This window comes from Barbus barbus (assembly GCF_936440315.1).
Source record: "Barbus barbus genome assembly, chromosome: 19".
NCBI lineage: Eukaryota > Metazoa > Chordata > Actinopteri > Cypriniformes > Cyprinidae > Barbus > Barbus barbus.
In genome coordinates, this window is record NC_136747.1 from 7,286,708 (window position 1) to 7,310,903 (window position 24,196).

A 24,196-nucleotide genomic window follows, 5' to 3' on the forward strand; every position below is an offset into this window, starting at 1 on the left:
GCTGGCTACTTCAGAAAGAAAGGTTTTAACAAGATAATTAGACACATTCTGTTTTGCCCTTTTTGCCATTTTCATAGACGGGAGAGAAGACAAGGAAAGGAAATTATGTGGAAGGAAGGACTGAGTGGGACACGACACGACTCCACTTTGAAACCAAACTGATGAAATGCAATAAATACAAAAGTACTGGAGGTACCATGGTGCAATAATGACATCAGATAGTAATACAATGGCACTATATGATACTGAATCAAACCAAAATTGTTAGAATACCTATGAGATGAAGTGAGTCGTACTGTTTTTATTCACTTTTAACTTTAATATTTGGTATGTCCACCTTTTGCAGCAATTACAGCACATCTCTCTGGCATAGTGTCAATATATTTCCTGAGAACTTCAATACTAACGTTATCCCATGCCTTCTGCAACTCAAGCCAAAGGCTTTCCTTTGAATATACGATAGATCTGTCCAGTTTATTTTCTAAATTGAACCCAAATTTGCTCAATGAGTTAGAGGTCCGGACTTTGAGGAGGCCAGTCTATCATTTTCAATGTTCCAGCAGATTCCTTCCAGTGCCGGTAGTTCTGGCATTAGTTTGTTTTATGGGTATTGTAATGGCCAATTCAACAAAAACAACTAAAACCTCTTAAAAATGCCAAGAGTTCTAACAATTTTGGCCATCAATGCATAACGTCCAAAGTTTGGGGTTGGTAAGATTTTTTTTATGTTTTTGAATGAATTATCTCATATTCACCAATGCTGAATTTATTTGATACATTAAAATACATTAAAAACAGTAATACTGTGAAGTACCATTACAATTTTAAATAACTGTTTTCTATTTTTCTAGTATAATATATTTTAAATATTTTAATATTTTCTGTGATGCAAAGCTGAAATTTCAGCATCATTACTTCAGTCCTCAGTGTTGCATGATCCTTCAGAAATCATTCTAATATGCTGATTTGTTGCTTAAGAAACATATTATCAATGTTAAAATCAGCTGGGCTGTTTTTTTAGGCTGTGATCCATTTATTTTTTCACTATTCTTTGATAAATAGAAACTTCAAAAGAATGGCATTTATTTGAAATAAATTTTGTAACATTCTTTCTAAATGTTTTCACTGACACTTTTGATGAATAAAAAATATTTTTAAAATATTACTGACCCCAAGCTTTGAATGGCAGTGTACATATACGTCAACAAACTTGGACAATGAATACCAAGAATACCATTCCAACAATCCTAAATACGGGAAACTGTGCCAAGAAAACAGAAACAACAAACAGCTATTGACTGTGATTTGTTGATTACGTAAAGTGTGAAATACTTGAGAGGAAGTATTGCGTGTGCTGGCCAGGTACGAAATCAAAGCAGCCTGAGAGTTCATACAGCTCTGTGGACCGGATTAACAAACGCAGATGTGCCACACCAACAGTCACACCCATGCACATAGACACGTGTTCATTTAATCAAGCAGAAAACAACACTGCATAATAGATGCAAGCGCACATTATTTGCTTACATACTTCCAAACACACGCACACTTGTTCACACTCACAGTCAAACATGTGCATGGCCACATGACTGTGGAACAGCAATATCACTGGGGTAAAAGCAGTTCTGAGAGGACAGATGCTGCCCTGTGGCCCTTCTGCAGCAGGCCGGGCAAATTCCTGAAAACAGGGTGAGAGTCGGGGTAAAACAGCAAGCCTGAGGGTTTCTAAGGGAGCAATCTGTGCATATAACATAGTAAGCAAGCCAAAGAATGAGAATTCTCAAAGTCACAGTGAGAGGAAGTTAATTTGATAGCAGCTAAAAATACTGGCTTACAAATGCATCTGCTTCATTTTCAGCGCCTGTATGGTGAGGTATGATGCTGCTTATTATGGAGTGTGAATTGGTCATATGATAAATGTGAGATGACTTTGTGGAACAAATGATTAAAGAGAAGGAGGAAGTGTGTTTAGAACAGAATACTAGCTCACTAAAGGCTAAATACTGCTAAATTACTGTTAAAGTTCAAATAACTTAAATGCACAATATCTTGGTTTGAGCAATTCATACATGTATATTTTTTTTCATTCGTCTGAGTACACTTTTGACTGCAAAGCCCACATCTCAAAAACCAATCAACAACCAGTGCATAGAACCAAGTCCCCAGCCTAGTTTTTTTTCTATTTCAACAATGTTACACTCAAAATCCATCACATCACGTTGCATGTCAGTGACATGCAGTTATGTTTGAATTAAAAAATAAAATAAAAATTATATATATATATAAAAATACAAAATACTTGATTTGTCAATGTTCAGCATTTTAGTTCAATTGTGGCCAAATTGTACTAATTTGTTCCTTAGCTTTAGTTAAATCGTCGCTTTATTGCACTAATTAGTTTCCTCTTTTTAGTTAAATCATGGCCATGTTGCACTAATTTGTTCCTTATTTTAGTTAAATCGAGGTCACATTGCACTAATTAGTTCAACCACTTTAGTTAAATCATTACATTTCTGTGTACATTTAGTCATTTAGCAGACGTTTATCTAAAGCGACTTACAAATTAGGACAATAGAAGCAAACAAAACCAACAAAAGTGCAATAAGGTTGCAGTACACATAGCAAGTTTGTATTTTTTTTATAATAAATAAAAAGAAAACAAGTAGTAAGTAGTAAGAGGGTCAAATGAAGATGGAAGAGATGTGTTTTTAGGCGTTTCTTGAAGATGGGTAAGGACTCAGCTGCTCAGATTGAGTTGGGCAGGTCATTCCACCAGGAGGGAACAGTTAATGTAAAAGTCTGTGAAAGTGATTTTGTGCCTCTTTGGGATGGCACTATAATGGCACCGTTCACTTGCAGATTAACTTGCTTCTGGAGGGCACATAAATCATGGCCACATTGCACTAATTAGTTCCCTCGTTTTAGTTAAATCATTATCATGTTGCACTAATTGGTTCACTCGTTTTAGTTAAATCACAGCCGCAATGCACTAATTTGTTATCTGCTTTTGTGCTGAGTAGAAAAAACACTGCACTGTGCTGCAGAAATAGTAAGGCTAGTACAGTATGGTAATATGCTATTCTGAACACAGCCAAGAAGTAGACTACATAAAAGGAAATACACAATTGAAGTGGGGGAAAAAATAAAACGAGAAAGAGAGAGGGGAAGCAAGAGACAGAGAGTGAGGGAAATAGGTCATGGTTTGGAGGGGACGGTCAGAGTGTATATTTAGCGAGACCTTTCTCCATCACTGACACAGCTGAGCCTAAGGGATCTCACAGATTTTATTTTGTAAGTGTGACTGAGGGGTTGACATGCCAGTTCTGACAGTCTTCATCCTAAGGGAACTTCCTAGTGTGTGTGTCTGGGTGAGAGTGAGACAGGCATCCGTCTAGCAGATCTGTATGGCCCATGCATTCTTAGACAGATCCAAAGTGATTTTCACAGAATTGTGAGCGTGCTCGTGCTTTAACTGCAGGGTTGTCATAATAGTGCCATTCAGTGCTACGGACTGAGTCCTCTGCACTCTTGACCCAATTAGAGAGCATGTGACACGTGGCTGCCGACAGAGTTCAACCCATTTCTCGGACCAGTCGCCAAAGAAATGCTGAATTTACAATTCTCTCTTGACTTCTCCTACCGGCTTTCACAGTTCACTCCCTCAGACTTGTGAAGAACAGATCTGAGAACAGTTTCAACATGAAAGGAAATTGCACAAATGCACTGCAAAACTTTATTTGAAGACTAATTTAGCTTTAATCAGTTATTTCCGGAGTTATACTTAAGCACACGCTCATTAAGGAGCGAAAAGGAAACCGATGTGAAAAATGTGCCATCTATTTTCAGAGCTAAGCCCTCCAGTATCTTCTCTCTGCTCCTCTTTCCTCAATGAGAAAAGGTCTTGCTATTTTCTAAATGAGGACACAGCCTTTGCTGAGGTGCAGCAAACTGCAGACATCTGCACCAGCAGCAACTTCATGTATTTATAAAACTGCATCCTCCAACCTTTAAAGAAACTTCACCTTCAGATCAAATCATAATGCCAACATGAAATCCAAACTCACCCTATCCTAGTTCTCTTATGTTCAGGGTCCTTGAAGAGAATCCTTGTTCAAGAATATTGAAATTAACATAATGACAAGATGACAACATGAGATTGTACTGAACTGGTCACATCCTTGGACATGTTCATGAAGAAAAACCTTCACTTTTGATGTCCATCTTCAATGGTTAATGTCTATCTCAAGTGGTCTGAAAACTGTAAAGTTGGTTGCTTAAGCAGTTTTAATTTTCCTATTTAATTTTGAGTGATTACCCCAACCCACTGGTATTGGTTTAACCACTGAATCTTCCTGTGTGTCATGGTCAACAACAAATTTTGCTTATACAGACTTTCATAAAAACATCATTATCATAGCCCAGGATATCCTAATTCCATGGAACAAAAACTGATATAGGCCTATATACAAAGCATAATTATATGTACATTTAGTACAAATTCATATGCACTATATATGTGGATATAGACATTTTACACATCATTTTTTCTTAGATTTAGAACTTAAATCGAAATGTAATGATCCCTCAAAGTTCCACTTTTTAGGGTCTACAGCATGAGGTGTTTGAGTCTCAATCCTACATCTTTTTAGGGGGTAGGCCTACTTAAGTAAGTACATTAAAGTAAATTTGGGTGGTTGGGAATACATCTTTTATGATCCAATCAAATCCAGATGAATAAAAACAAAGCCCATACTTATTTACAGCTGAATATTCTGTTTGTTTCTGTCACATTATGAAAGTCATTTTTCTTGTTGTTGTTTTAAATGTGTCATTTTGTTTAAGGACTGAATGGCAGATCACAGTGGTACAATGAGGTCAATATCTTGCCATGTTGCAATTTATGTAGCCTTCATTTTTTCCTTAACAATATGCAAAGATTTCAGATTCAGATTGCTGCTATAATGACAGACTAGTAGTATTTCAAGCTCTCCCCATCAGCATGCTCACATCACCTGCACCTGTCAAAGGAAGGACTTTAAAACACTCACGTTACATCTCCCGCGTAGTGTCGGATACGGAAATCTCGATTGAACTCCATGGTCTTGTCGGCTGGACAGAGCTGAGAGAAAAAAAAAACAACAACAAAAAAAAAATCACCAGTTTTAATGGTCATGGCATCAACAGGTTTCATCACTTTCTATGTGGGTGTAAAGTAAGAGAATACTGCCTCCTTCTGACCCTGCTGCCAAATTGCAAAAGTGCAGTTCTGCATCTAGAGTCAAGTTAAAGGAGGTTGCAGTTTTGTTCCATAATTCATGACAAGCCTAAAAATATGTGATGTGATCCGGGGATTGCTGAGACAAGAAGGAACGGTAACTCTTCTGAGTGCTTACTTTCCGGGAGGTGTAGTGAGGGTGCTGGCCCAGCTTTCTGTTCATGCTGTCCAGGCAGACAGTATCTGTCACTTTCCCTGCAATGAGACAGGCTTCATCCAGGACGGAGATGATGCCCTTATGAGGCTGCTCCACTAAATCCACTATGATCTGATTGTTAAAGTATTCAATCTAAAAGAGAGAAAGGTCCAGTTTAGAGAAAAGGTCCATGGATTTGATTTAGTATGAATTAAGTTTTTGTATCATACTCACATGTTGCCATGTGATACCCTCTCTCTGGTACTCATCCTGCTCCTGCCGTAGAATAAGCTCAATGAAGAGCTGCTGTAGCTTCTCATTGCAGTAGTTAATGCAAAACTGCTCAAAGCTGCGGACATGAAACGGGTAAACCACTTAAACCACTGAAAAAAAGTCCCATGCATTTGAAGAATTTGAACGCCAAGCAATATTAATAACTACACAATGCATGAATGACACTCACCTGTTGTTATCAAAGATCTCAAAGCCATAGATGTCCAGCACACCTATAACAGTGTTTTTGCCATGCAGAGCAGGATTGTAGTCCTTCACTTCAATCACGCTATTGATACGACCCACTATCCACGCAAATAATCTCTCATATAAAGCCTAAAATGAAAGCCATGCCAAAATAAGTACTGAACATATTATATGAACATATAATACAGTAAAGACATATTTTAAGTGGTCATACCAATATTTATCTTTTTATTTTTTTCCTAAAGTTTTTGCACCGAAAACAGATGCAAGTTTTGAATATTCCACACTCCCATTTCCCTGATATTAAACATACATTGAAGAATGAATACATAAACACATGAACACTTGCATTACATCAACAATGTCACTACACTCTAAAAAATACTGGGTTAAATACAACCCAGTGCTGGGTAAATATTGGACAGAACACATGCTGGGTTGTTTTCAACCAACAGTTGGGTTAAATGTTTAACCCAACCTTCTGGGCAGTAACCCAACCACTGGGTCTAAACAATACAATCTCTGGGTTCGTCCATATTACCTAGCGGTGGGTTGTATTTAACCCAGCATTTTTTTAGAGTGTAAGAGCTGTTTCTGCAAAATATAGTCTTTCAAATGAAGAGCAACTTTTGAGTTCTGAAAGTTACAGGATGCTTACATAGCAAACTGAACTGGTATATTTTAAAGGATTAAAGTGAAATAAGATGTTTTATATGCTACCTCTAAGAATCTTTGTGTAATTAGAATAACTAGATGATGGATGAGCCACAAACAAGGAAGACTTTTTGCAGAAAAGTGTATAATACCTTGGCAAAAGCGTCTCTTCCATAGCTAGCTTCCTGCTCGTTGTGTCCCTTTTCAATGACCTCCCCACCCCCAGTAGCCACTGTACGGTACAGCAGTGCTTTTCTGTTATTCTCAGGCTCTGTGGACGTCAGCTCAGAAATGCGCTTCACTGTATCTTCACCGACAAGTACGACATGTTCACCATCACTAGTAAACTGAAGGTTACCCTGAAACAATAACATTGCAAGGCATTTAAACAATGGGGGCCTAAAATGATTTAAAATAAGACAAAACAAGGTTTAAATTAAGCTAATATCAATTTATCATAAAAAAATTATTACATATGATATATGTATATATTTATACAATTTGTTAAGAAAAACTACCAAAAATAGCTATATTTTAAAATAAACTGTAATCAAAAACTAGATTATCTGGCAATAAATTCATTATATACTGTATATATTTGAAATATATTTATTTTATTTTATTTTATTAATATACTGGGCCTTCAAATTAGACTATGATCTGAGAAAAAAACAGCAGAAGACAATCTTCCAGAGCACTCAGTTTGGTACTGACCAGGTGTAGGATGGTACTGAGGATCTTGTAGATGGAGCTGATCTCTTCGGCAGTGAAGCCAATCACTTTAAGTGCTGCCATCACAGCTTTGTGACATAAGGAGTCATTATTGGACGCCTATGAAGATGATTTGGAATGACAGAGAGACAGAAAAAAAGAGAAGCTAAGAAACACTGTATATTTTGAAATAGTCATATTTGCTGTACGCTGTATAAGCTCTATAGGAGAGCAGAATGCTATCCATTCAGTCTCCAATGTTTAATCTGTGAAGTGGTTGTGTGTTCATAAATGCGGTGCGGTGCGGTGATGGCGCAGTGGATAAGACACATGCCTTTGGTGTGAGAGACTCGGGTTCGAATCCACTGTGAGACACCAATGTGTCCCTGAGCAAGACACTTAACCCCTAGTTGCTCCAGAGGCGTGCGACCTCTGACATATATAGCAATTGTAAGTCGCTTTGGATAAAAGCGTCAGCTAAATGAATAAATGTAAATGTAAATGTAAACTGTAATATACTCGTAGGATAAGTACGAACAAGTGTGACAGAGGCTCCTTGGCTGGTGTAGGCATATTCTGCAGGATTTCTCTGCAGATACAAAGACTTCAGCAAATCATCAGATCCTCCCCGTAACACCTGCACAAACAGAGCATATAAATGCTGATTTATCTGAAATATTTATTAAACATGTAATAACAGTTCTTGCAGCACTGAAGTAATATCGTAATTTCATTCACAATAACCTGCTTGGAAGATCTCACCTGATAAAATGAGTGGAAATTTCTCTCTCCCTCCTGCTGTTGGACAACTCTAGACTGTAAATACAGAAAGGTATTTGTGTTAATTGTTTTTCTGTACTATAAAGTAGGCCTATAAGTGATATGACTCCCAATCCTCCCTGATAAACGAGGACACCTCTTCAGTAAAAGTCTGTATTTTTTGTCTTTTCAATTATTTTCCTAGTAGAAGTTGCACTCAGATGGATGAGTTCCCATCTCTTCTTTTATTTTGACTAGTATTTATTAAATTTCTGCACAGCATTAATGGCTAGCTGAAAAAAAAATATGGGCTAACAGTTATATATTTTTTCATCAAATTGCGATCACCACATTCAAATCTAATGTCAAGTTTCATATTCATATGTCATGTTCCTGAGGCATTTAAATTAGTACTGATACGACACTGAAGGCCTCACCTTCTCCAGCAGGTAGTTGTTGATGTGTCCTCCTGTGGGGTCTCCGTTGAAGTTGAAGTTGATGTCCATGTATTTGCCGAAGCGGCTGGAGTTATCATTGCGGTTGGTCTTAGCATTTCCAAAGGCCTCTAACACACAGTTGGATTTCAGGAGCACGTTCTTCACACTGTGGTAGGATGCAAATACAGTAATGGGCAAAACAAATTATGTATAAACAAACGTGTTTTGTCAGCTTACACATAAATAAGAAACTTAACGTGATACAGCCATCTAATGATGTTCAGCCTTCTTCTTCAAGTTAAACATGTTAAACAGTCCGTTAAACATGAACATTTGGCTCTTTTTTTTTCAAATAATCTATCATACAAATCTGTTTTTACTATATTATTGAGTAATAAAAGCAATAAAATGCTTATAATGAAAAACAAAAGAAAAAGTCCAGAGCGGTCAGTATCCCCAGACAACTGACCTCTCGACCTCTGCCCTCTGGCTTGGGTTGGTGATTGCTGCAATGTACTGCATAATGTACTTGCTTGCCTCAGTCTTGCCTGCTCCGCTCTCACCTGAAACACAAGGAGATTTGTCTAATCCATACAGTAATGTCTTTGTTGATCAGTTTTATTCTTCCCTAGTTAGAAGCACAGTGGACAAACCCTCTGTACGCAGAATAATTGCTGCTCCGAACAGTTTTACAGATGCGCTAAAAGCAGCATGGAAGAGGTATGGAAGAAATGAAAACAAAATGAGATTTTATATAGGCCCAGCTTTTATATATAGGTCTTGGCTTGATTGTATAGGTTATATCTTGGCTTGATTATATAGGTCTTGACTTGATTTTGATCAAAACTACATCACACCAGTTTGTTCTTGGATTCTACTTGAAGTACATTGCATACCGGGGCCCTTTAATTATAATATTTTAAGATGAACACTTACTGGACTGAATCAGCTAGCTTTACTTTATTGCCCATACTTAATTAAAAAATCATGTATCAAATATGATCCATCAGGCTTTTGAGGATCTCTCAATTATCATTTTATTCCATTGCATTATATATTTTGCCCTCCATAATAAAAAACTACAGAGCTAAGCATCTTACTAAGATATATTATTGAGACCCTGAAAAATATACTAAAATGTAAAAAAACATATATGAATTGAGGAAGTTGTGCTGAAGTCCAACTAAATATATACTGAAATATATTTGATTGTGCTAAAGTGAAACTATTGCACGTATCGTATCAGTACACTTTAAATATCTTGCATTAAAAGACCAATATTATTCAAAGATCATACAATCCTCATCAATAGTGACATTAAAACACATGTTAGGCTTAATATTAAGAAATGTGCATTGTGCATAAGTAGTACTTGAGTTCTGAGTGATATGTTAGTAAATATGTTCATAGATTTAAACTATACTTAGTATGAAATAAATGTATTTTAAATATACTGCTGGGGGAGATATAGAGTGACAAATTATATATATATGCATTTTTTGGAAGTAGTCTGTTATACTGTTATAAAGATCTCAGGATTTACATTACATTAGATTTTCATACTTTTTGGCCATTTAAATATCAGCAACTTCACCAAACTGCATATTTGTGCATTTTCATTCTGGTTATCAAATTTGATTATTGTGTTGTTGATCATTGTATAATTGTTGTTGTTTTTTTAGCTGTGACTGTGTGTTTAGTAGCTGCTGTACCTGAAATGACGATGCATGTGTCTTTGGCTCGTCTCTTCATGGCTTTATAAGCGGCATCTGCGACAGCATACAGGTGAGGTGGATTCTCATACAGTTCTCTTCCCCTGTAGTCCTCAATGACCTCCTTCCCATAGATATCCAGATGTTTGTACGGATTGACTGACACCACTACTTCTCCAATGAAAGTGTAAATACGGCCTTTCTCAAACCTGAAAACAACAAACAATACTGTGACCGATATGCATGTCAAGCTGAACAGCAGAAACATCTTTAACAAGACTCATTGTTTTCATCTCATGTTCTGGTTTGGTTTAGTTCCTGATGAATCAAGAGACACAAAGAACAACTGATGGATGCATTAAGTATTACTGTAAGGTGTGGTGGGATCATAAATAATACTTAGAGGTTCAAGATGAAGTGACAGATAGGAATACATCCTGAATTTGTTCAACATTAATATAATAAAACATCATAAACCACATCCCTTTTTTACAAATTTTAATCTATCATATATCATAATACAATTGGAGATTCATTTAAATTTAAATAAAGGGAAACAAGGGTCATAACTTGACGTTAATCTAGGAGTTATGTGCCACAGTATGCTTCTCAATGTCACACGCCTGTATTCAGCAGGAAGTGATGCGGGGTTGGGAAGTGAGAACAGGAAGTGTAATGGGGCACAAGATGACTCACTTTCTGAATTTCAATCAACATACAATATAGTGTCAAATCTTAGTTAAGCAAACATATCCACTAACACACGATCTCTTCCTGCCGTAAATACATAGACATCTGTACGAAGTCGAAGTTACAATGCATTAGTCATTGCAGGCGATAAATTCGTCATACTCTTTCAAAACAAGCACTTTCACATTAATGTTGACATATAATTCTAACAATAAGACACGATTCGGTTTGTAGGATGCCTTCCTTCAGCAAATCATGAACTTAGTGATGTTTTGATGTGCGATACAGTCACATGATGCCTGGTCATACCTCAGCTGATAAAACGCACAAAATGGACAAGAACTGAACTAATTTTTTATGAGGTTTCAGAGGCATAAGAATCTGTGACAGACAAAACAAGTGTGCAGTGAAACGTCGAACACTTTTTAACATCACACTCATAAAGAGTCTTGTGAAAAGCTCATTTGATTCAACCCCGGTTTAACCAATTACATCACAGATGTGGGACTTGAGTGCAAATGCTGAATGTTAAAGGAAAGGAGAACTAGAAGCCTGTGATTTCATCATTAAAGGATCCTACTGGTTGGGTTTGATCAGCTGTTGTAAGACATGATAAGATGCCATTTTTGGTCTCTTAAGCTGTTGGTGTCAGCCACTTAAATTGATATTTCAGCTATGAGCGGGAAAGTCAAAAGCGAAATGACACATTCTTTCCCCTCCACTTTTTTCTTCTAAAAATTTGTCATTTTCTCGTCATGGCATTGTCTACCAAAAAGGGAGTGGTCAAAATCAAAAAGGCACTACAAAATATGAGACTTAAATACTCACTTTGAAAGTGAAAGAGATTCAAGTTCTACTGATAAAAAATTATTTTATCAATGCTTTCAAATTAAGTTTAAGCTTAACATCAGCACTGAGCCACCTTTTTGAAGGCCATGTTCACTGCTGTCTTGTCAGGTTCTTTATAATACACAATGTCCATTGAATCTCCTTACACAAGACCACTTTAGTGTAAAATGCTCACTCTTACCTTAACTTCAAGTTCTCCATAAACTGCTCCATGGTCACCTCATCTAGAAGAACAAAGTCTGACTTTCCGAACTCCAAGTCCTCCAGCTCCGCCATCCTTGTAGGAGTCTATCTGAAGGCCAAATGGCTGGAGAGAAAAGTGGAAGATGACGAGATAGACACAGAACCCCAGCACTGACTGCCTTCCTCTCGAAGCCGGTAGAGGAGACGAATGTGAAGTGGGTGTGTCCTACATCTTGGTCGTTGCATGATCTGAGGCTGTGCTCAGTGAAGTCAGTGATGACTGCGGTCTGCAGGCCCCAGCATGTCATCCTGTTCAAGAGAACATCAGCATATGTATGTGCGTATTTCTGTACGCATGTGGTAGAAGAAACTATCTTTAAACACGAGAGTATTTCACATCTTGCTGAGCTATACCACAGGGCCTGAAATCAGCCACAGCAAAACCTTAACTAAACCTCTGTCCTGTTAATGAAACCTTTTTTGCTCAGTCCTTTGCCATTCATAACCTTCCCCATGTTGGTTGTGTCATTTGACATGAAAACACATAGTTTGGCTTTTTATATGTGCAATATTGTTTAGTCAAACTTAAATTGCGTATTCAATAAAATAAGCTATAAGTGATCATTATCTTATAAGTGGATGAATGGCATTTCCGAAAGCCCACCCGTTTCCTCTTGTCCTGCAATCATGGGGGAGTGTGGATCATAGACGGCTGTGTGATCTCTCGCACAGTCTGAGTTTTGCTGCCCACACACACTAATCTAGGATCTGTTCCATTCTTGCAAAACCTACTCACAACCATAAACAACAGGACCAAACAAGATACAAACAGACAGGAAAGGACGCACAGCATGCCATTTATGGAGAAATAAAAAGGGGTGCCGGAAGCAATTGTGATACCAATCAGCAGTGATACTATCAATTACATACTATGGAAACATCCAAATTAGCATGTTGTTTCTTCTTAATCACAGTATTACAAATGGAGTTCTATTAAATACATGTAAGACTACAAATTCTGTTCTTTTAAAATGGTAGTGTATAATTGGCAACCAGAATTGAGAAGACACTTGAGTGCAGTTCAGGTCCATATCAAAACAGTTTATTGCTGTAAATTCAAAATGTTATGTCATTACTGTATGTGTGCTGATATTCCAGTTTGACACATTAAACAACTATATGCAATAATAAAATATATATATATATATTTCAGGTAATGAGTAACACATTATACAGTTCATTATGCTTTTACACTGTTTGAGAACAGTGGAAATCAGAGAATGAGCTGATACACTTAATGTATAACTATTACAGACTTCACATAATTTAAGACAGATTAACATTAAATGCCATTTGATTAGAAGCCTACTATTTGTCCACATTGCAGTAATGCCTGAAAATACTTCAAATGCCTAAAAAGAATCATTCAAATAGCTAAAAATAATATTCTGTCAAGAAAACCAATGAATCATAATGACCACTGTGGAAATTCTTAAATAGCAAACTACAGATAAACCACAAAATAAGGGGGATTTTCATCCGACAGAAATATGTATCTGATAGAAATACTCAAATAGACATTCTCAATTAATGCAATGTTGTATCAAAAACAGTGTTTCATAAATCTTAAGGAAAAACAAAAGCACTCTGCACATTAGTGTATTTCTCACATCCTATCGTGTTTATCACAAAAGCCTGGGTTCTTGTTTCAAATATTTTATTTTATTATTTTTATTTTTTTGACAGGGAGGTGCTCAGCCCCTAAGTCAACCACAGGGCCTGCCTCACTTCCTGTAGAATGCAGAAAAAGACACTTCCTTATTGAGTCTCCATGGTAATGAAGGAGAGTCTTGACAAATCGGCAATGCGGAAAAAAGACTGAACATAAAGTGAAGTGCAAATACTGAAAAATAATATATTACATAGGTAAACAACAGATAAAATATTTTTTCTTTGTCATATATATGAGACAATAATTACAAAGCATTCACAGTGATTGTTGCAAAGTGCTCAAGAGTGTCTATAAATTAAATAGATGTGTTTAGGCCAGGGCTGTTCAAACCTAATTAAACACACCTAAACCAGCTTCAAGGTGTTCAGACTCACTGGTTGGAGCTATACTGTGTATAATGTTGGTCCTTGGCCTTCAGGAGCAGGATTGGACACTCTGGTTTAGGCAAATAGAAATGTCTCGCCCCTCTCTTAAGCCGAAACACACTGCATGATTTTCGGCTGTCCCAGACGAAAGATTGGCATCGTGAAACAATCGTGGCGATTTCTGTGATCGGTGGTCCTGTGTCATACAAAGATAACCTATGATCATTTTCTGGCAGTGTCATGATCATCGCACAGTGTGTTTGCTGCTACGACCCATGTTTTCTGACCAGCCAAAAAAAATATGCCATGCAATCAACGAGACATGGCGCTAAAACATAAAACTGTTTACCTCAAGCTCTTATTCCTTCCTCTTTCGCTGCTTACACATTTTTCAGCACACATAAAAACTACAACTGCCAAAATGTGATTCATCATGCTCTTTTTGTTTACCACTAGCGCATGCTGATAATGTTTTATTCTTCTATAGAAACGTGTCTTAGAGTATGAGTCAATAGGTGTCCTCATCGTACAATCTACATGCATGTCGTAGCCAAGTTTATTAGATCCATGTCACACAGAGTGATCTGCAGTGATCTTATTGGATTGTTAAAATCGTGCAGTGTGTAGAAGGCTTTAAAGTAGAGGTAATCACAAGGTGGGTGACCAATTTTATTTAAGTTCTGTGTTTACAATCGATGATAACTTGATGTGATCAGTTTGTGCAACAAGATAAATTATTGATGTACTGGATTCAGTCATTTTGAAAAGCGCGACTTAGTTTTAAATAATTTATCCATATTTAAAAGTGAAGATTTCATTTTAGGCTTTCGTTTAGATATCTGAACTTCATTAATGGGTGTCACAACCTGCTCATCGTTAGCTGATGGTTCTTGGTTTACTTTGCCTTGATTTTTGTGCTCTAATCGAGAAGCGCTCTGTGCTCTGCCACGTTGTGCAGAGGATTTAGAGGAATTGCGACCTCTTTCCTTTTGTACTTCTGGCTTCAATTGAGAGTCAGTTAGAGAATGTGAGGCAGAGGAGCTAGTAACAGTGGTAGCGTACACTGCATCAGGACTTCGTCCTAAGTCTACATCCTCTCTGGTCCTTGGTTTTTGTCTTGGCAAAGAACTGCTGCGTCGCAGAATGTTCTTTCCAAAGTGTCTTGGCACCGTATTGTCAACCTCCCGTCCAAGAATCTTTTCCCTTGCTTCATAACTGTCTTTCGATGAGCCCACCACTTTAATAATGTTACCTTCCTGTCTAATTAAAACTTTGTATATATCTTGATATGAGTAAGCCTTTTCAGTAATGCATTTCATTTGACTCCGGTCAAGTTGTTTCAGGTCTATTTTATGTGTGCGTAGAGATGAGTTCATCTCCTGCATGAATTTGGACAATTCTTTACCTGCTTCCTCACAGGCTCCTCCTGAGAGATTAACCTTAACAACTCCTGAGTCATCTTCATGATTAACCTTAGTGTGGTAATCTGATTCTATTTTGTCAATAAATGATTTCTCAAAGTGCATTACGTATTTAAACACATCTAGTTCCACATGAAAGGAATCCGCAGTTTTCCTGTGAGACGAGGGATTCCGCTGCCGAGCGCTTGTCCTGGAATCCGCATAGCTCCTGGTTGGACTGCTGAAGGAAGTTTCTGTGCTTGAACTAACATCCAGTGGAGAGGCAGCCTGCATGAGTGCCTGCCTGTTTGGGTACTCTGGGGATCTTGAATTTATTCCAGAATGTGGGTCTCTGCCTGCAGCATACACTGAATGGCCATTGTTGTGACTGTGCCTCGATGTGGAATGAGATCTAGATTCATAGTCACTGGAGACAGCTCTGGAGACAGAGTCAGGCAAGTATCCATTAGTGTATTGTGGAGATGTGCTTCTTTGTGAATGGGTTTCTTGAGCCAGAAGATGCATGAGCTTGGGATGGATGCGTTTTAGGTTAAGAAAGGTTCCCTGCAAATGCAGCTGTCCTGAACGGGTTTCTGACACCTGAAAGCCGTGGCTATAAAGAAGATTTCTGATCCTTTTCTTACTGTAGAACATGCTCACATCAAGGATTGCTTCAGCTGGCATGTCAAACTGAGAAAACAATATAAACATAATAAGCATGTTAAGGAAATACATTTGTCATGCCCTTGCTCTCAAAGATGATTTAAATAGTGCATCACTATACAATGTAAACATGATGGTAGTATGCAGATTAAACATTAGAGAAATCATGTGGAAATTAATTTTTTAATACTTAATTTATATGCATTAATGGTTTCAGTTTCAGACATCATGCAGTGCATGGGGCAGGTAATGACATGCATTTTAACGTATGGCTATGTCTTCCAAATGAAATGATCCGTCCAGAGCAGAAAAAATGAAAGAAAAAGCTCTAAGAATGTGAAGCAAAAGAACAAAAAACAAAATGCATGCAGAGGATTTAAAGCAATTGCGACCTCTTTCCTTTTTGTACTTCTGACTTCAATTGAGAGTCAGTTAGAGAATGTGAGGCAGAGGAGCTAGTAACAGTGGTAGCGTACATTGCATGCATTTTTTTTTTAACTGTTATTCTTATTTTAGTAATTTTAGTCTTATTTAAATCTTGACAAACCATGCAATAATTAATTCAAAATTAGTGCATTAATCCTATCAGTGCAATAAAAACAATGCCCATCAGTCTAAAATTTCAATATTTGGAGAATTATTATCACATGTTAACATAAACATGATAAACACAGTTTACTCAAGAAAGCTTAAGTTAAGTAAACCAAGCATTTGAAAAATCATTTCAGCTGTGTGTTATAGTTTTTTCGGACTGCTAGATGGTGCCAGAGCATTACTTTCAGAAAGCATTCATTTAGCTGCCAACCAAAATTTGGATTTTATGTCTCTGGGGTCCCTCAAAAGATAAATATTCAAATTCAAAACAAGATAATAGAAGAATAAGGTTCACCAATGAAATGCCTTACCTTAGGCTGATGTATCTTTTTAACATCCAGTGGGTAAAACTGACTATCCAGTTCCAAAACATGATTATGGTCCAAGACTCGGGGTACTAAGATATTGAATTAAAAAAGAAAAAGAAATGTTACTCATGGGATATGATGTTAAACTTAGATATATGTATAAGAACAGAACATCAATGCATAGTATCATACCTTCTGATTCAAAAACAACATAAGCCTGGCCTTTGTTGGAGGTGGGATATATCACCATTAAAACCTCTCCACCATTGTTACTGGGCCTCAGAAAGTGAATGGTTAATTTGTCAATCACTTCATTTTTGGGGTAGTTGTCTGGAAGTCCATTCACTTCAATTACCATTTCATTCACGTCCATCTTAACACTAAAACAATAAATAGTGGGGAAAAAAAAAAAAAAAAAAGTTAGGCTATTACAACGTAAAATGAAGCAACAGGATTATTTCTAGTGCCTGTCAAACACTGTCATAATTACTGAAGCTCACATAGATATGTCACAAGACAACATGTTTGGTGGAATGACACACCTGTCTACACCTAGAGGACTAAGAAAAAAAAATGTTGCAGAGGGGCTTGAATGCTATGCCTGAATGCGAAAGCCACACCTCCTCATCATATCAGGTCAAAAACAAGGAAACTTAAGAATTAAAACATAAACAGACAAAATATACCCAAATACATGTCTGATAATAATAATAATACATATATTTGCATAGAAATTAATTTAAAAAAAAGCAACAGACACACACACTTATGCCATAAGGTTATTTAATTTAATATATTACGATTTTAGGCCTATGTTCTTCTATAATGCAAGTAAACAAGCCAGAAGGAACAAAACTAGCCGTTTGATGAATCGGTTAAGCGTGATTTGTAACGCAAACTGAGCGTAAATTGCAAAACACAGTTTGTGAAAACTAAAACAGAGTTGCTGGATGTCTTTGTAGCTTTATCAGTGGAGCTCCGAACAGAGAAAACGTGCATTACATACTGTCAAACATACCGTAAGGAACAGGAAATGCAGTGAAGATAAATGTACAGCAATTGTTAAGGTATTTTACACGTATAAGTTCACAAACATGTACCTGTTCATGATTGTATAAATGCGTTCGCCAGGATGAGATACTGTAGCAAAGACTCGACCGTCCTTCGTTCTTAAGTGAAAGTGAAACTGCGCAGTGCTCACGTGTTTACACTGAAACAAGGGGGCGTGTCCGCGTGCACTTGGGAAACATATCAAGAACCTGAAATGTTTTTTTTTTTTGCATAAAATAATCACAAAAGTCCACAATAATAAAAATAAATAAATGAAATAAAAATAATACAACCAAGCATCGCCAATCAGTACAACAAAGAATAGCTATTTAAGGTGAATTTTTACAGTGTTATAAAAATCAGAGGCTGGCCATTCACCAGTCACATGGGAGGATTAGATAATGTGTAGTTTATGAATGTGTAGATAATGTTTTTATTGGCTATCACTGAGTATCTTATTGTATGTGTTAAATACTCCTTAACCTTGTGGTCAGTTGCTTTTTTATTGTATAGGGATCGGATAAGGGTGCTGGAATCCTATTGTGTTTATTTTTGGTTTTCTTCTCTTTTCTGCCCTAAATGTGTATGTGTGACGGTAACCATAAATCACAGAAACTTAAAACTTGGCTGTAAAAGATGTGTTGGACAGACACATCCATCTAACACTGTATTATAATAAAGCAGTGGTTCTCAAACTTTTTTGGACACACCCCATTAAAACTTTGCTTAATGTATAGGGCAGTGTATGAGGTCTGATGTTTCTCGTGATTTTATGAACTCAAACGTGACACTGCGAATCATGAAGAAAAGACTGAATGAATGATTGAATGTATCTATTTAGAGAAAGCAATAATAATGATTTATTGTTAGAAATGTTGTGGAGAAATATAGCTGTTAACTCTTTACAGTACATGCAGACATTCCTCCATGTATTTACCTCTGAGTGTTACTGTAAATGTTTAAATACATGAAACAATATTTTAAAAAGCTCCAGTGTCATTTCTATAGCATTTTAATGTTCCAGCCAATGAAAATGTGACCATACACATCTCTAGTCAGGTCAAAGAACAACAATAAGACTAAAGTTGATTCTAACATGATACCGTTCATGAACCTTAAGAACTTTCAGCTGCAGTGAAGAATCTATTACCAGTTAATAATTAATTCATTTAAACTTCCATAACTTTTTTGCAATATAATTTTTAGAACTATTTTCACATCTACAATAATCTGCTAAGTGTCTTCTTTAAAAAGAGACCAACCTTAAGTATCTGCTCCAAACCATTCAAAATTTATAACAATTTAAGTTGGAAATGTCATTTTCAGGCCTATACTCAACAAGTGGAACCGACAGTTAACAGGTTAATAGCTGCATCTGAAGCAATGTGTGTAGTCTCCTCTGAAACACCAGATATAGTAACCAGATACAGTGATAAAAAGCTGTATTTCTTTTTTGTTTTTTCCCAAAAGACCCAATATTTTTGTTCTGTATAATATTAACATTTAGAACCATGGCCACCAGAAAACGTCTTTTTGCAGAAACTAATTTGAAGGCAGTGAAAAGGTAAGAACACATTTTAAGCAATAAATTGAGTTTTTCCTTATTTTTAAGCAATAAATTAATTGATTCACCATGATATAAATATCAGCTGCAAATCATGTAATTATGTAGTACGTTTAGCATAGAATTAAGATTCAGGTTGGGATTTTATCTGAATATTGTCATCCTAACCTGTTTTGACCCTCTACCTTTGAACTGTAAAAAATGCTCCCTAAGACAAAAGAAGGAGATTTAGATGGAAGGAAGTGATTTAGTGAAAGCCTGTTTGTTTTTAGCCTGAACCCAGATGTGTGTCTCTGAAGAGTACTGCATCAATGTGTGACCCAGTGGCGCCTGCAGGTGCACGGCTGTACACACTGGCCGTACCATGAGCGCTCAGACTAACCTGAGATTGTCCCCGCAAACATTTCAGCAGTAAATAGGCCCATGTGTCCCGTATTTCTGTCGACTGAACCAACCATGCCATTAATAATGAATGTATCTGTCACGTGTCGGTTTCCTTTCAGTTCTGTTTTGCCCTTATTTGGTAGTTCCTGTCCTTTTTTAGTTAATGATTCATCCTATTCACCTGTCTTGTGTTAATTATCTCGTTCACTCCTTTGTTCCTGTTCCTTTAGAAGCATTCAGTTTTTTTCTAGCCTTCGTCGAGTCTTAAAGTAAAGTAAAATTTTGTTAATGTTGTGATCTGTGAAATTTGTTTAAGTTTATTCCATTAAAGGATCTGTTTATTTAGAATTCCTCGTCTTCCTGTTCTCCTTGAATGGCGTTACGTTACAGAAGACTCGACCGACACAAAACAGATGAGGAGGCGTCTGATTTTGGTTCCCTGCAAGGGAGGTCCGGGGATCATCAGCCTGCTTCTGCCGCCCGCGACGAAGAGTGTGCCGCCAACCGTGGCGAGGTTTACGCCACTGCCCGTGGCTCTCCCAAACCCGCCGGTTCCTAACTTGGAGCTTCTGGATACAGTGATACCCCCTGAGTTCCTGGCTCCTGTCCTCTCCCCAGAACCCGCTCCTCAACAGTGCCCTCCTGTACCTGCTCCACGCCAGCCCTTTCCAGTACCCGCACCTAGTCAGCATTCCCCAGTGTTCGCTTCTCCAGAGCCAGTCTCTCCAGTGCCTGCTTCTCCAGAGCCAGTCTCTCCAGTGCCTGCTTCTCCAGAGCCAGTCTCTCCAGTGCCTGCTTCTCCAGGGCCAGTCTCTCCAGTGCCCGATTCTCCAGGGCCAGTCCCTCCTGTACCTATACTGACAGAGCGCCCCCAGGAATTAGCACTTCCCGAGCACCCCCAGGAATTAGCGCTGCCTGAGCGCCCCCAAGAGTCTGTGCCTCGCAAGTGCCCTCCAGTGCCGACTCGACCGACGGTCGAGTCGGCACTCAACATTAACAATGCTCCAGCATTGAAAATGTGTTTCAATGCTGGAGCAGGTGTAGACAAGAATGTCTCCTAAGTGATTACAGGGGTTCTGTTGTTGGATGTAACAATGAACATAGCAGTTGTCATTTACTCCCGACATCTGAGCCACTGAAGACTCAGTGGATTACATTTGTTTTTAAAGGGAATGTGCCCCTGATCTACTTAAATGCGTCTACATTTTGTTTTTTTTATGAATCTTTGCAAATGGCCTTTCTTAATAATGTGCTAGTTAGCAAGTTGTGGGTGTGGGAGGGCTAGCAGCAGCCCTGATTGTTGATTTATACTTACAGGGCATTTGCCATTTATAGGGATCATGACATGAGAAATCAAATTTGCCTCGATCTTTTAGCATATAAGAAGTCTTTGTACCATTAAAACACCTTGCAAGTTTCATAGCTTAAAACATCCTCCTCATTATAAACAAAGCATGTATTTAATCAAGCTCCAAAAGCGTCTCGTTTTGGATCCGAGGGGCAAGGTGACGTCACCTGGGCTCAGTCGTTTGCATAAACACACCCTCCAGAGCAAGACATCAATGAATAGTCTTCTTCTCATCATAGGCCACGCCCACTGGCATTCATTCGCTTAAAGGGGTCATTGGATGCCCATACTTTGGTTCAAATTTCTCAATGGTAGTGTAAAACAACACCCTTTTACCTTGTCGAGAACAGGGGCCTCGTGTATAAACATTGCGTACACGCACAAAATGGCCATAGAAATGTGTGTATGCTGTTTTCCACGCACATCTATTTGGCCAGTGTAAAACAATGAGATCAAAAATAAAAAATAAATATTCTAAAATATTTATCTGATAACTATTTTAAACAGTTTTGTGACGTAACACAGCCAAGAATCTTGAGATCGGCTTGATTTGAGAAAGGGGTTTTTATTGATCATGATTTTAAAAAAATGCACTGGGTGGATTTTTATCATTATATGGTGGTTGTGTACACACACTGCCAACACACATTTCAGTTCAAACAACATGTAAAAGTGAATTTTGCATCTGATGACCCCTTTAAGGTACCAATTTGCATTCTTTCTGGGTACATAAAGTACATAGGTATACCTTTTGAAAAGGTTTTGCAAATTTTTTCTGGAAGTGCACATGGAACTTAGCTGTTAGGATTTTTTTTTTCTATTCCTCTCTGCAGGTTGAAAAATAGCAGTATTGGAGAGGAAGGTTGTTCAACTCTGGCTTCAGCTCAGAAATTAGACCTCACACCTGAGAGATCTGGGCAATAATCATCTAGCTAGGAGTCTCTGGAGTGATGCTGCTCTCTGATCTACTGCAGGATCCAAAATGTAAACTGGAGATACTATACAGTGAGTATCATTTCAAATATTTTTTTTAACCAATTAAGTTTTTCAACCAATGTAATGTCTTTGGGATGTACGTAGGGATAGATCTTTTTTCTTTTAATAATTTGAATTTAACTTAGATTCTTTGATCTTTAATAACCAATTAACACATTTTATGTTTACATATATGGTGGTATATTAAGTTTAACACAAACTTTTTTGTCCTGAGCACACATAATATTACAATATCAGTGTCCCAAATATGTGAGGATATTTTTTTCTTTCATTCTGCAGGTTGTATAATTGCCCCATTAAAAAGAAAGGTTGTGCCCGTCTGGCTTCGGCTCTGAGATCAAGCCCCTCACACCTCAAACAACTGAATCTGATCTGTAATAAACCAAGTGCTTCAGAAATTAAGCTGTTCTCTAACCTACTACATGATCCAAGCTGTAAACTGAAGAAACTAAAGTAAGTTATTACTCTTTTATGTAAAACGGTTAGCTCTGATCCTGATTTGTTTTTGGGTGCTCTATACCTTTAAAACTGCCATAATCCACTCATGGGCCAGTTCTGACAGGGAAGGGATAAATAGTCATCATTGATGAAATTAGTGATATGTGGTAAGGAGTCTGTCAAGATAGTAGGAAAGTAGACTGACGGCTGAAGTTCTGGAATCCATGGCAGCTTTGGCCAAGGCCCTCCCCTGAGGCCGTTTGACCGACATGTCAAACAACCAATCACAGTTCGTTTCGTTCAGCGGCACGTTTCGGGGCGTGGAAATTGCCACAATAACAGACCGGTGTGTAAAATTTCTCAGTTGTTTTTTAAGATTCTATGCAACAAACTTTAAATATTTCACATACTTTTGAAAATCCAGCGTTTAGTTGACCCTGATAAGCCCTCGTCGTCACAGTTGTAAACACGACGGCATTCTTCTTTCATGAGGGGGTTTGGCGTCACGGCATATTTGTTTCAAAGTGGAACTTTAAAGAACGCGACACACACGTCTCCCGGAAATCCTGTATAATTCGACCAATCCGATGACGACTTCAAAATTCCTTAAGTGTTTCCACTTTTGTGTGCCATATGCATCTGACGTTTAGCCAACGGTCCATGGGCGTGACGTCTGAGGCTGAGACTATAGGAAAGCAGCAAAAGAGCAAGAAGAAAATGTACAGGCAGACAGAGACAACACTACATCTTTTGGAATTAAGAATATTGTCATAGTTGTAATTAAGTCCTGAGACATAACACTTAATTTTTAATTATTTTCATTGTTTAATAAATTGTTGCATAAAATTGATTTTACTCATAATTGCTAAATATCAGGGCCCATATTCATAAAACATCTAAAGGCTAAATGTAGCTCATGATTTAAGGGAAAATTAAAAAAATAATGGGCGTGCCAGTACTAAATTTAGGACTCCTACATTTTTGCTCTAAGACTATTTTCACAAAGTGTTTTAGCACAAAAACTAGCTCTTAAATCTGTGAAACGTTAAAAGAAGTGAAGAGGACTCCTGTTGCCGGGAATCTGCTCGGAACATAAACATTTTAGAAACATTCGATGATAACAAGCTTTTAAAAAAGTATCACTTTTAGATTTTGAGGTTATCCCAACTCCAGGTTTTCCTTTGATTATATGCTTGTCTTCATTAGTTGGGCAAGAAGTAACAGATGTTCTTGCGTCCAGTTTTGTTTTATTTTACGTTTGCATGTCTTGCTATCAGCCATGATTATTCTACTCTGTTAATTAAAAGGCTGTTTAAATGCATATTCACTAATTATGAGAAGCATACACGTAAGAGGCTGACAGTTAGCTGAACATATACTTGTTTAATTAGTGACGCTTAGCCTGCATTTTAAAATCTTTATTTGAATGTGGCAACATTTTTATTTTTAAACCTTTATGGCAACATAA

At 37.5% G+C, this 24,196-nt stretch overlaps 2 protein-coding genes across 2 annotated transcripts in view; both read right to left on the reverse strand.

Annotated features, from left to right (window-relative positions):
* The window catches only part of LOC306885415 (unconventional myosin-Ig-like), a 49,226-nt gene extending 37,163 nt beyond the window's left edge, over positions 1–12,063 (reverse strand). The window contains exons 1-12 of the mRNA XM_079441907.1: positions 11,885–12,063; positions 10,165–10,373; positions 8,922–9,015; positions 8,453–8,618; positions 8,019–8,072; positions 7,795–7,893; positions 7,260–7,376; positions 6,698–6,904; positions 5,875–6,020; positions 5,646–5,760; positions 5,394–5,564; positions 5,049–5,119 (exon numbers count right to left, since the gene is read on the reverse strand). Coding sequence (XP_079298033.1) covers positions 5,049–5,119; positions 5,394–5,564; positions 5,646–5,760; positions 5,875–6,020; positions 6,698–6,904; positions 7,260–7,376; positions 7,795–7,893; positions 8,019–8,072; positions 8,453–8,618; positions 8,922–9,015; positions 10,165–10,373; positions 11,885–11,979 — 1,544 coding nt within the window. The 5' untranslated portion in view covers positions 11,980–12,063. The remainder of the gene's footprint in view (positions 1–5,048; positions 5,120–5,393; positions 5,565–5,645; positions 5,761–5,874; positions 6,021–6,697; positions 6,905–7,259; positions 7,377–7,794; positions 7,894–8,018; positions 8,073–8,452; positions 8,619–8,921; positions 9,016–10,164; positions 10,374–11,884) is intronic.
* A 906-nt stretch (positions 12,064–12,969) lies between these two features.
* Positions 12,970–18,154, reverse strand: LOC306885003 (uncharacterized protein). Its single transcript, XM_079441309.1, has 4 exons — positions 18,049–18,154; positions 17,141–17,328; positions 16,952–17,037; positions 12,970–16,073 (listed from the first exon to the last, which is right to left on the reverse strand). Exons 1-4 carry the CDS (start codon positions 18,054–18,056, stop codon positions 14,739–14,741), a joined length of 1,617 nt encoding a protein of 538 aa, XP_079297435.1. The 5' UTR covers positions 18,057–18,154; the 3' UTR covers positions 12,970–14,738.
* Positions 18,155–24,196: the final 6,042 nt, after the last annotated feature.